Source organism: Typopeltis vanoorti, chromosome 17 (genome assembly GCF_054136105.1).
Source record: "Typopeltis vanoorti isolate ZY-2024b chromosome 17, IOZ_Tvanoo_1.0, whole genome shotgun sequence".
In the NCBI taxonomy this organism is placed as follows: domain Eukaryota; kingdom Metazoa; phylum Arthropoda; class Arachnida; order Uropygi; family Thelyphonidae; genus Typopeltis; species Typopeltis vanoorti.
Window position 1 is genome coordinate 71166295 of NC_143565.1, and position 13177 is coordinate 71179471.

General features: G+C 36.6%; 1 protein-coding gene across 1 annotated transcript in view; it reads right to left on the minus strand.

Moving 5' to 3' along the window:
- The window catches only part of shn (zinc finger protein schnurri), a 148673-nt gene that overhangs the window by 22951 nt on the left and 112545 nt on the right, over window positions 1-13177 (minus strand). Inside the window, exon 6 of the mRNA XM_090406935.1 lies at window positions 3803-5934. Within this exon, the coding sequence (XP_090263061.1) occupies window positions 3803-5934 (2132 nt within the window). The remainder of the gene's footprint in view (window positions 1-3802; window positions 5935-13177) is intronic.

A 13177-nucleotide genomic window follows, 5' to 3' on the forward strand; every position in this document is an offset into this window, starting at 1 on the left:
AACAAGCAGTGATGACAGCATAGTGATAAAAAATACTGACCAGGCATGTAGTCAGGAATACATATCCATACTTGAAGTAGAAAAAGCCATCAAAGGCTTGAAATGTGGAAAGGCAGTAGGAGTAGATGATATTCGACCAGAAATGCTGAAGTATGGTGGTATAAAAGTCTTAGAGTGGCTGCACTGCATAGTTCAGAAAGCCTGGACAGAGGGACGAATTCCCGATGATTGGAGTAGAGCCCTCATAGTACCCATATATAAAAAGGGAAATAAAACTGAATGTGAGAATTACAGAGGTATTTCCCTACTGAGTGTTCCTGGCAAGATCTATGCAAGTATACTTGAGAAACGGTTGAGAAGAATTGTGGAAGAAAAGCTTGGTGAAGAACAAGCTGGATTCAGGCCAAATAGAGGCTGTCAGGATCAGATCTTCACTTTACGACAAATAGTCAAGAAAGCATGGGAATATAACAAACATCTGTTGATTCTCGTAGATAGGCTTATACGTTGGTTATGCATTTCTAAATAACTTAGGGAATTGAAACAACGTAGATCCGAATATAAATTAAATAATACTTTAATAGATATTTCCGATATTTCAGCAATGTCTCATTGCCATTTTCTAAAGGAACTTACAAAAGGCAGGAGCACAACAGGCCCTAACAATATAGTAACTGGAAATGAAGATATGAAGCTATCTTTCTCCTAGAAGTCCTGATGGTGCCCTCTGGCGGGCTAAGTAGGCGTTCTTGGCCGTTGAGCTGTAGGTCTGCTGATGTATGGACAGTTAATATCAGAATTTCTGAACACAAGGACTACATCCGGTTTTACAAATATAGCCATTCTGGTCTTGCAAACCATGCTCTGGATACTCGCCACAGAATACGGTGGAAGAAAGCAAAAATAATACACCGGAGCAAATATAAATTCGAAAGATTATTTATGGAATCAGCCTCTGCCCTAAGAAACTCCCCAAACCTCAATAAATTTGGTTGTATGCGACTGCCCCAAATTTGGGAGGCATACATCAGCAGACCTTCAGCCCAACGGCCAAGAACGCCTACTTAGCCCGCCAGAGGGCACCATCAGGAATTCTAGGAGAAAGATAGCTTCATATCTTCATTTCCAGTTACTATATTGTTAGGGCCTGTTGTGCTCCTGCCTTTTGTAAGTTCCTTTAGAAAATGGCAATGAGACATTGCCGAAATATCGGAAATATCTATTAAAGTATTATTTAATTTATATTCGGATCTACGTTGTTTCAATTCCCTACGTTATTTAGAAACAAACATCTGTGTTTAAGTTTTGTCGATTTGGAAAAGGCATATGACAAGGTGCCAAGAGAGAAGCTATTCAATACACTGCAGTTATATGGTGTCAATGGGACATTATATCAAGCAATACTTGGTCTTTATTTGAGTTGTAAGTCAGCAGTTAGAATTGAATTAAGTACAGGAAGATGGTTTAATGTTAAATCTGGTGTGAGACAAGGATGTACATTATCCCCTCTGTTATTCATTATCTATATGGATCACATTATGAAGGAAAGTGGTATTAAACCTGATATCAAAATTGGAGATGTTAATGTCAGCTCTTTGCTTTATGCGGATGAAGTTATACTTCTAAATAAATCCGCTACAAGTCTGCAAGATTCTCTGACTAAATTGAATAGCTGTTGTAATAGATATGGTATGAAGGTCAGCAATAAAAAGACAAAGACAATGAAAATAGGCAGAATCATTGAAAATGTCAACTGTGTTGTGAATGGAGAACCTGTGGAACAAGTGAAACATTTCAGCTACTTAGGCACGATTTTTAGTGAAGATGGTAAATTAAATATAGAAATAGACAACAGAATCAGCAAAGCTGGTATGGTGGGAAGTCAATTGAATAAATTCATATGGAATAAGAGAGAAATTAGTCGGAACACTAAATTAGCTGTATACAAGACAGTGTTCAAACCAGTTTTAACTTATGGATCTGAGAGCTGGGTCAGAAGTAAAACACTTGACCAAAGACTAGAGACCGCAGATATGAGAGAGTCCTGAGAAAGATTAGAGGAGTGAACAGATGGCATCAATGGCAATATCATATTAAAAACGAGGATATTAGGAAAGAACTTGACATTGTCAGCATCCAGGAATGCATTAGCAGAGCTAATCTCAGGTGGTATGGTCACTTCAATAGAATGGGAGAGGAAAGATTAGCAAAACAAGTGTTCTCTGCCAGGTTGGCAGGAAAACGACCCAGAGGAAGACCAAGATATAGGTGGACTGATACGGTACAACGTGCCTTAGACGATAGAAATATAAGATCTGATAATGTTGGAGTCTTGACAAGTAACAGACTGATTTGGAAGAAAATTGTAGATAGGAAGTTAGTAATGATGTAATTTTTTCATGTAGTACTGTCATATCCTGTACACCCCTTGAGGGTACATGGCAGGAATTTGATGATGATGATGATGATGATGTCTTTGTGTAGGCCTACTTAGCAAGGAATGGAGTTTCAAAAGAGGAGTGAATGAAAGAGAAGAGTGCCTATAAACGTGTATGAACCTTCGAATGAATTTCTTTTGCATTAAACCTTCTTTTACAAAGAATTTTATGGTTACAGGAAAATTCATCGAAAAGCGAATTCACCGAAAAGGCAATTCATCGAACGAACAATTCATCGAAAGACAATTCACAGAAAATTTTAAATTTTTGACTAAGTCATTTAAGTCAGAGAGTTTTTGTAATACAGTACATAATTTGGACACATTATTTCTTTGTCGCCCCGAATATAGCTGAACTGAAAACTGGAACAGTTCGACATTTTCTTGTAAAAGTTTCAAATAGCGAATCTGAGTAAAATTCATCCCATAATAATTGCTGTATTGAAGTCGCATATTGCTACTATCAACAATAATAATAATGGAGCCTGCGTAGTTCAGTCAGTAAAAACGGAGCTGTTTAGTTAGAAAGACCTGGGTAGTTGGATCCCATTTACGCATAATTTTTATCAGTCCTGTTCTGCTAAAGGCAAGTTAGCAGGCATAATCCTGATAAGGCTGGGCTTTTTTTCTGGAAACAGGCAAATCAGTCCCATGAACAGACATGAAACAGTTATCGGACAAGAAAGACTATAAGAACCATATTGTTCTATAATTTTTCCCTATGAAAGTAGCATTGTAATCTCCTTATTCACAGTTCAGGTTTTGTTCGAAATGGATCAATTGTTCATTCGATGAATTGATCGAATGAACTTTTTGATGAATTATCTTTCAATGAATTGCCTTTTCGATGAACTCTCTGGATACCAAATTTTATAACCTCACGATACTCAATTTTATCCATTTCAAGGGATACAGACAACACTTTTTCTTTAGACAGCTGTATAAAACAAACTACTTGATAGAATGACTTGCAACTTCATATGGATGCTTATGACAGATGCACGAACTTTAAAAAAAAAAATCTCTTGCCAATAGTGTTGCCATCTATGGTCAAGGCCAAGAACTTTTCAGACTACTCTCATACAATCTAAAACTGTTTAAAAAAAAAAAAAAGAAAGAAAAAGAAACTAATCATATTTTGATTATTATTACTTTATGTGATTCCCACTCATAAAGATTGTAAACTTAGAATACATCAGTACCACGAGTTGTGTTTGTCTTTAATTTAAATGATCAAATGATTAATTATTATTTAAAAGAAATTGATATTGCACATAAAATTTCAGAAAACTGTAGGATTACAAATACATATTTAGAGCAGTTATACTTGTTTTAACAATATTAACATATTTAAATTAATTATACCTGTTGTAATGTGTTCTGATTCAAAAACTGCCTTCCACAGAGTTCACAAGTAAAGTCCTGTTTCTGAGAGTTTGATAACTGAACTGGAGGTTCTGTTATGGCAGTGCTACCTGAAGTCTGTGAAGTAACTTCAGCAGGTGGGCTCCAACCTGTGTGATCACAGTATAAATGTACTTGGAGGAACTTGGCACTTTTGAAGAGACGGCCACACAGGTGACAAGTACATGATCTATGGAGGGATAAGCTAGGATCCATTTCTCCTGGCTTTCTGGAACACTCATGTCCACTATCTTTTTGGAGAGGCATTGTGTATTGGGATGATGGAGAGACTGGGCCCTCTCCCTCAGAAAATCCTGCAGAAGAAAAGTAAGCATCCATCAGTTCTGATGGTTCTTGCTTTACTCCTGTACTGACTGCTGCTGATGGTATAAATGTTGGTGGAGATGATACAAGAGAGGTACTAGTCGGAAGCCCTGTCTGTTCAGATGCAGTTTTGTTACAGTCAGTCAAGTTGTATGCTGTTAATGGTGGTAAAGGTTTGGCACTCTCAGGATCTGACGGCAAATGATCACTGCTTTGCCAACGCATTCTGCGGGGATCCCTCTGGTATAATCTCTGAGCCATTATTTGAAGACTCTCAAGTGAGTTATTACAATCTGTGGTATCTATTTCATTTAAGCTGACACCTGATCGCTCCATTTCAGCATACATGCCAAATGGTAATTTTCCCAAACATTCCAGTTTCATAATATGCATTTTTGAGCGCAAATGTTTTGCCAGATGTCCATGAATTCGAAAAGCAATTTTGCAATCCGCACATTTAAATGGCCGGGGATTGTCTGTAGTTGGAGTTCCAAAAGTCATGTTCATATTTACTTTGTTATAATGGCTCACAGAACGCTTATGTTTTTGCAAATGGCCTTTAGTACGAAAAGATACAGCACAATTGTCACAACGGAAAGGACGCTCAAAATAATGAATATTAACATGCAGTCTGAGTTGACTTGGCTTCGCAAATGTTTTATTACAAATGCCACATACGCATCGTCCTTCTTCTAAACATGATGAAGTGCTAGGCATTATGAATTCAGCCTGGGCTTGAGCAAAGGCATGAGGCTCATCGGGAGGAATATCGCCAGCAGTAAGGAAATGAACTGGTAGAGAATCGTGTGGAAAAATATGGGAAGAATTATCTTCTGGTGTTGGCGATGTAACAGGAGAATACATTCTGTAATCAGATGGATCAGGACTAGACTGGTCATTAATGTATTCAAGATCCTTCCTTCCTTGTGCTTCTAATGGTGTATCTCCTGGTGCTTCTGGCAAGTAAATATATGATGTTTGGGACTGAATTACTCTGTTACCAAAAGAATGATTGTCTTCAGGTGAACTGAAACCAGCATTGCTGTTATTCTCTCTAATATCATAGTTTTGCACTGGCCTAGAAGAGAGCTTTCTTCCTTCACATTGTGAATAAATATTTGAAGCCTCAGATTTGGATAACTCGGTGACTTTCTTTTTATTTGGAGACATAAAATCAAAGCTTGGTAAAATCTCACCTCTATTATCAGTTCTGCTTCTTGAAACTCTTAAATCCATTGGCTCATCAGTATCTGGTTCAGTCCACTTACTGGGAGAATACTGAGATTCACTGCTAATGGGATTACTCCAATCATGTATTGGCAAGGAACGAGCAGCACGACGTGCTTCTCTAGCCACTGATATTGAGTAACGTCTTCCATATTGCTCCCTATGAGTTGCTTCAAACATATCCTTGGATGTATCATCACCTATTTCAGTTTGCACACTCTGTAGGTGAGATGATATGTGTTCCTGTTGATCTCTACTGCTGTTCAGTGGAATATCTACAGAGTAAGATCGAGGTCTATGACCAAGTGGTTCTGCAGGTAGCCATAAAACTGGTGGACTTCCAATTAATGATTGGTCAGAAGGTATATTACTATCAGGTATACTGGATTCTGTAGTACTTCTAGATCTAGACACTGGGGACCATGTACTAGTAAATGAGGTAATTACAGCTTGATTTACCACAAGACAAGCAGCAGCAGTAGCAGGAGTATCTGGCTGTATATCTATTACTGGCAATTCACCTGGTTCATCAACTCTTTCATCTACAAGGGAAAAAAAAAACAAAAATATTTTATTTCTGGGAATATCAAATAAGTCACTTATTGAAAAGTAGTTCATTACATTCATTATGTGATGTATCACACAATTTCAAACAAACACTATTGCAATTATTAAAGAAAATATTTCATAGCATACATTCATATTTTACTTTCCATTAAGTGATAACACACAAATTATTCACTTTAATGTATACATTTTAGTAATTGTTGTGAGCTGATAATGAATGCTTCCAGGGATCAACTTCAGTCAGAAAAATTATCATTCAAATAGTACAGTATTATTTTATCAATTCTAGTAGAATTTTGAAAATTTGGTCAAACTCACCAAACCCTACTTTGGTAATAGCAAACTCGGAGTGAAACTGCAGGGAATCAGATCTTTTGAATGCAAAAGCAAGTATCCCTAAAGGGCTCCCTGCTATCATCTATGTTCTTTGCCATTTATGTGGTTAACGCCCTTCCCCATACGCAGCTGCCACCACAACCTTATATACAGATGATACTGCAATAATGGCACACTCCCTCTAACCTAGATTATCAAATGAAAAACTGCAAAATGCAATTTTTCATTTGATGTCTCAGAACAATGGTTCAAATGGGTTTAATGGTTCATTCAAGTGCAATTAACCAGTGATATATAAGTCTTTTGGTTTATCAAATTCACTCCATACATGTACAAACTGCACACCATTTCCCCTTGTACATTTTATACATTGACTTATTTGTAATCATTGCCCTTCTCAATTCACTATTATCAACCATGGCAGACTGACTTACAATTTTTACTCTCACTCTTCTTTTGTGCATTTCCCACTATCTCTTTACACACTTGTCACCTTTCAAACCATTCATACTGCCAAAACAATCAATTCAAACAGGATTTTGTCACACTCTTATCAAGTACTCCTCGTATCATAGAATCACCACATAATACTCTCTTGCATTCTCCCTTTCATACTCTTCTTTCTTTTTTTCTTCTCTACTGCACCACTTTCATCTCATTTCATTTCAGTTCACACTTTGTCCTGAGTAAAACTCAGGTAACCTTATCATCAACTCATCATTCTATCTTCCACAACTTCTTCATTTTCTCATGTTGTTTACATCCACTTGCTTCTACTATTGTACATTCATCTCTCTTCTCTACAGCACTCACATTTTCATTCCTTTTGTCAGTAACATTCAACAATCTGCAATCAGGCTTTTTACTTATCTTACCCTTCTGGCACTCATTTTCCTTATACTTCTAACATGCTCTCTCAATTTCCTTTCACAAATCTTTCACCTTTGTAAAGAATATCCACATTTCCAACTGGCTTCCTTTTTCCAACACCTACAACTAATCTGGATGAAATTCAGAAGTCTTTGCTATAAGCAATGATCTAATGCAAATTATTTGTTTACCTATCCAAATTCCAGATAACCCTCTTCACTCTCCCAGTACTCGTGATCTATTTTTAACCAGTTCTTCTTCCAGATATATTACAGAGGTCACCTCTTCTCTTGGTCTTTTTACTTATCTATTTGGATAGGTAAATAAACAATTTGCATTAGATCATTGCTACAAGCAATGATCTAATGCAAATTGTTCATTTACCTATCCAAATTCCAGATAACCCTCTTCACTCTCCCAGTACTCTTGATCTTTTTTTAACCAGTTCTTCTTCTTCCAGATATACTACAGAGGTCACCTCTTCTCTTGGTAACTAATCACAATTTGATGCAAGTCTCCTCTTTCAAAGAACACTTTCCCTTCAACAACCCCACCCCTCTGGCACTACAAAGGCACCAAGCAGATGACTTCCAGAATTTCTACTCATCTTTTCCATGGTCCAACTATTGCTTCTACTCTTCTAACCTAAACACCTGCCCTGAGCGAGTCACAGAAATTATCCTCTCTGGCACGAAGGCCTTCATTTGCGATTTTATCCAAAATGGTGAATGAAGTTACATTTAGATTTGCTTATGACTTTAGATCTGCTGAAGGCCAACATTTGAAAACTTATCTCCTGTCCAAATGGAAGCCACATCTAGTCCATTGTAAAGACAATTGGATGCAATTTCTGCTCACTGTGATGTAGCAGAGTAGATGATAGAATGGAGCAGACCCCTGTGACACTCCTGCATTGGTAGCAAAGCTTTAAGAGAGGGCATCATCTACTCTCTTTCTTCTTTACATAAATGACCTACCCTACTCTCAATCATTACGAATCCTATCCACAGTTTTGCCAACAGAAAACTCTACTCATTCTATTCTTTCAACAAACTGTATAGCTCTCAGGCATTCCAAGCATTAAGTCCATATTAAACCAGTGCCTTAAACTTTGATCTCAATACCATCCTTCAGTGGGGCAAGTACAATCTGATCACCTTCAATGAAATCAAAATGTAGCCTTGCCTTTTCTCTCACCAAAGGGTTCTCAGCTCACCTACCCCTTCTCCTTAGTAATACACAAATCACCAGACAGGAGTGACAAATGTGATGTGATATTGTCTCAGCCATATCACATCTCATCACATCACATCAATGACTTCCTTGGCCTCTAAAATACTAAGCACCATTGAGTATAACAATTTCTCAAACTTTTGGGATGGTAAGACAGTTGTTAAGATTAAGGTTTGTCGATGAAGTAGGGCTTCGATATTTTTTTTGAATAGCTATTCATATCTGTAGTACATCATCATCAAATTCCTGCCATGTACCTCAAGGGGTGTACAGGATATGATAGTACTACATGAAAAAATTACATCATTACTAACTTCCTATCTACAATTTTCCTCCAAATCAGTCTGTTACTTGTCAAGACTCCAACATTATCAGATCTTATATTTCTATTGTCTAAAGCACTTTGTAACGTATCAATCCACCTATATCTTGGTCTTCCTCTGGGAAGACCAAGATATAGGATTTGCGTTTTCCTGCCAACCTGGCAGAGAACACTTGTTTTGCTAATCTTTCTTCGCCCATTCTGGATGTTGACAATGTCAAGTTCTTTCCTAATATCCTCGTTTTTAATATGATATTGCCATTGATGCCATCTGCTCACACCTATAATCTTTCTCAGGACTCTCATATCTGCGGTCTCTAGTCTTTGGTCAAGTCTTTTACTTCTGACCCAGCTCTCAGATCCATAAGTTAAAACCAGTTTGAACACTGTCTTGTATATAGCTAATTTAGTGTTCCGACTAATTTCTCTCTTATTCCATATGAATTTATTCAATTGACTTCCTACCATACCAGCTTTGCTGATACTGTTGTCTATTTCTATATTTAATTTACCATCTTCACTAAAAATCGTGCCTAAGTAGCTGAAATGTTTCACTTGTTCCACAGGTTCTCCATTCACAACACAGTTGACATTTTCAATGATTCTGCCTATTTTCATTGTCTTTGTCTTTTTATTGCTGACCTTCATACCATATCTATTACAACAGCTATTCAATTTAGTCAGAGAATCTTGCAGACTTGTAGCGGATTTATTTAGAAGTATAACATCATCCACATAAAGCAAAGAGCTGACATTAACATCTCCAATTTTGATATCATGTTTAATACCACTTTCCTTCATAATGTGATCCATATAGATAATGAATAACAGAGGGGATAATGTACATCCTTGTCTCACACCAGATTTAACATTAAACCATCTTCCTGTACTTCCTTCAATTCTAACTGTTGACTTACAACTCAAATAAAGACTAAGTATTGCTTGATATAATGCTCCATTGACACCATATAACTGTAGCGTATTGAATAGCTTCTCTCTTAGCACCTTGTCATATTGTTACACCTGATATCTTAGGAATATAGTATTCTCAGCCATCATGGTGTAACATGAAGAATAAATATCATAAATTAAAACCCCTGCATAAAAAAACGAATTATTTAATGGAAAATTTCTTGCATCCAGTAATATGTATAAAACGTAACGGTTGTTGTTAAAGTAGCTGATAAAGGAAGGAATGTATTAATATTGTAATATGACTTAAAATAAGGAATTCTAACTAAATAAGGAGTTAATAAAGGAAAGTATAGATTAATATTGTAATACGATTAAAAATGAGAGAGTTAAGTAAATAAGTAGAAAGGGGTGAGTCATAAAATACGTTATGTGAGAGATTAAGTTATTAAGTAGAATTCATAGAAAAAGTTTGAAAGGGGATTACGTCAGGCTAGCACAAGAAAAGCAAAGCTATTGTTAAGGGCCGATCCCCGGATTGAAACATTGAGAACGGGCTTGCCGATCAAATGACGTTTGGCGAGAAAACGCCACCCTAATTGGTCGATGATAAAAAACAAGTAGAAGGAGGAGAAAGGAAGTAAGAAAAGGTGCCGTTAGCGAGGCAGCTATAAAAGGGTTGGTAACCTCCCCCCATGACTTTTTTTTGGATAGTCGCTTTTGGCCTTGCAGTTTGGTTTTGGTTCCGATGGAGTTCGCGGGGTTTTCCTGAGTGGCGACAGGGGTGATATCTCCTCGTCACAACACGGAAACGAAAGTGAGCGGGATTTCGATTCCCGTTTTCCCGAGTAGGAAGCAATGGAAAAATTGCCATAGAGTCCTAGAAAAGGAGGGATCTTCTTCGTTTCGACGTTAGTGATTACTACGCAAAGCAGAAAGCTGTAAAGAGATCGATGTCCTCGTTGCTGATAGTAGAGCAAATATATGTGAGTTAAAGTATTCCAGAGTTACGAGAAGTTATACCAGAGGTTTGTTTGGAAAAGAATAAAGGCCCATACGAAGAGCTCAAGAAAGGTACTGTAAATCATAACCTGTGTTAGCTAGAAATTTGTCTGTGAAAAGTATCGTGATTCCAATACAGAACTGTTGAAGTTATACTTGGACTTTAGTATATGATAGAATGTGTTATGTGTAGATTGACTAGTGTTAAAGATTTGTGAATGATTAAGAGTCCTAAGGTATTTTTGCATGTCTATTATATTGCACAAGATATTTAAATGACATAATTGTGTGTTAGTGCAAATAACGGTATAACGGAATAGTGTGAATTAAGTAATTACGTATCCTAAGAATGAATGCCTAATGTAATGTATAAAATAATTGAAATGTCACAAGTATGTGTTAGCAGTGCATATTTGTTAATCTACTTCAGTATGATTAATCAGATAGTGTGAATTGATATAATTTGTTCACATCAGGTGAATTTATGAATTAATGTGTATGGCGGCATAATCACAAATAGCCATATTGCTTGTAATGATTTAATGTTAGTCTATAAGTATTTTAGTTTAGTATTTGAATTGCACCATGTTTAGAAACTTAATAAACCTTTTATTCAATGATAAAAGAGTTGTCAGATGTTGCTAATCCAATGCACCGCTTAAAATCATCGTACCTAATCATGCGGGAAATTTAATGTTGAAGATAGAGATTAAGAGTCACAACTGCAATAATATTTAAATACTAAGAAATATATTCAAGATTAACTTTCTCCCTATTTATGACAACATAAATGGTGCAGTTGATAACCACTTGAAAATATTGTACTTAGTCACGCGGAAAATTTAAGTTGAGAATCGAGTTAAGTGTCACGACTGCAATAGTTACACTTTGAGATATATTTGATTTCTTTCTCCTTGTTTATGTATGTAATATCCTAAACTAAATATCCCAAAAGGCACAGTATAAATACAAATATTAGGGGTACTACGGGGAGCAATAACTTAGATATTGGTATAAGTTTTAGTAAAATCTCGGGCATAGACGATAGAAGAATATAGATAAATGGAATTTGTAAGATTAGAGTAGAAATCGTAAATTGGGACACAACAATATGCCTTTTCCAAATCGACAAAACTTAAATACAGATCTCTGTTATATTCCCATGCTTTCTCGACTATTTGTCGTAACGTGAAGATCTGATCCTGACAGCCTCTATTTGGCCTGAATCCAGCTTGTTCTTCACCAAGCTTTTCTTCCACAATTCTTCTCAACCGTTTCTCAAGTATACTTGCATAGATCTTGCCAGGAACACTCAGTAGGGAAATACCTCTGTAATTCTCACATTCAGTTTTATTTCCCTTTTTATATATGGGTACTATGAGAGCTTTACTCCAATCATCGGGAATTCGTCCCTCTGTCCAGGCTTTCTGAACTATGCAGTACAGCCACTGTAAGACTCTTACACCACCATACTTCAGCATTTCTGGTCGAATATCATCTACTCCTACTGCCTTTCCACATTTCAAGCCTTTGATGGCGTTTTCAACTTCAAGTATGGATATGTATTCCTGACTGCATGCTTAGTCAGTGTTTTTTTACCACTGTGCTGTCATCACTGCTTGTTTCATTTAGCAGTTTTTCAAAGTAATTACTCCATACTTCAAGGATATCTTTTTCTCCCGTTTTCATGTCACCTTTATCATCTCTAACTCCTTTTACAACACTCTTTCCTCCATTCCTAAGCTTCTTCAACAACTTCCAGAATATTTTGCCACCTTCTTGATATTTATTTTCTATATTCTTACCAAAGTCCTCCCATGACTTTTGTTTAGCTAGTTTTACACAGTGTTTAGCATTCTTGCATTTGTCTCTGTATTCTTTAAGAGCACAAGCTGACTTATTTGACAGGAACTTTTGATATGCTTTCTTCTTTTCCTTCACTGCCTCTTTAACTTCCTGTGTCCACCAGGGAGTTCTGATTTTTTTATCCTTGGAGACAACCTCACCACATGCCTCTCTGGCAGAATCAATCAATGTTTTCTTCAGAGTTTGCCACTGAATCTCTAAGGTTTGATTCCTGTTCTCAAGCTCTTTCATTTTTTCTTCTATAATCTTTGTGTATTTTAGTCCACACTTCACATCTGAGAGCTGCTCAACTTTTATTCGCTTTAAAACTTTCTTACATGTTATTCTTTTCAATATGAAATTCAATTTTATCCTGCTCAAGACTAAATAGTGATCACTTCCAATTTCAAATCCTCTGTACACTCTGGTGTCCTGCACTAGGGAGAAAACATCACTATCAACAATAACATAGTCAATGAGACTTTTCTTATTCCTAGCCTCTTCTCTCCAAGTGAATTTGTGCACATTTTTATGTTGGAACATGGTGTTAGTAATAACCAGTCCATGTCCTGAGCAGAAATCCAACAGATATTTGCCATTATTATTAGCTTTGCTCTTTTCTCCAAATTTTCCCAAAATATTTTTGTATGTCTCACAATCATTTCCTACTCTGCTATTTAGATCCCCAACAAGGACCA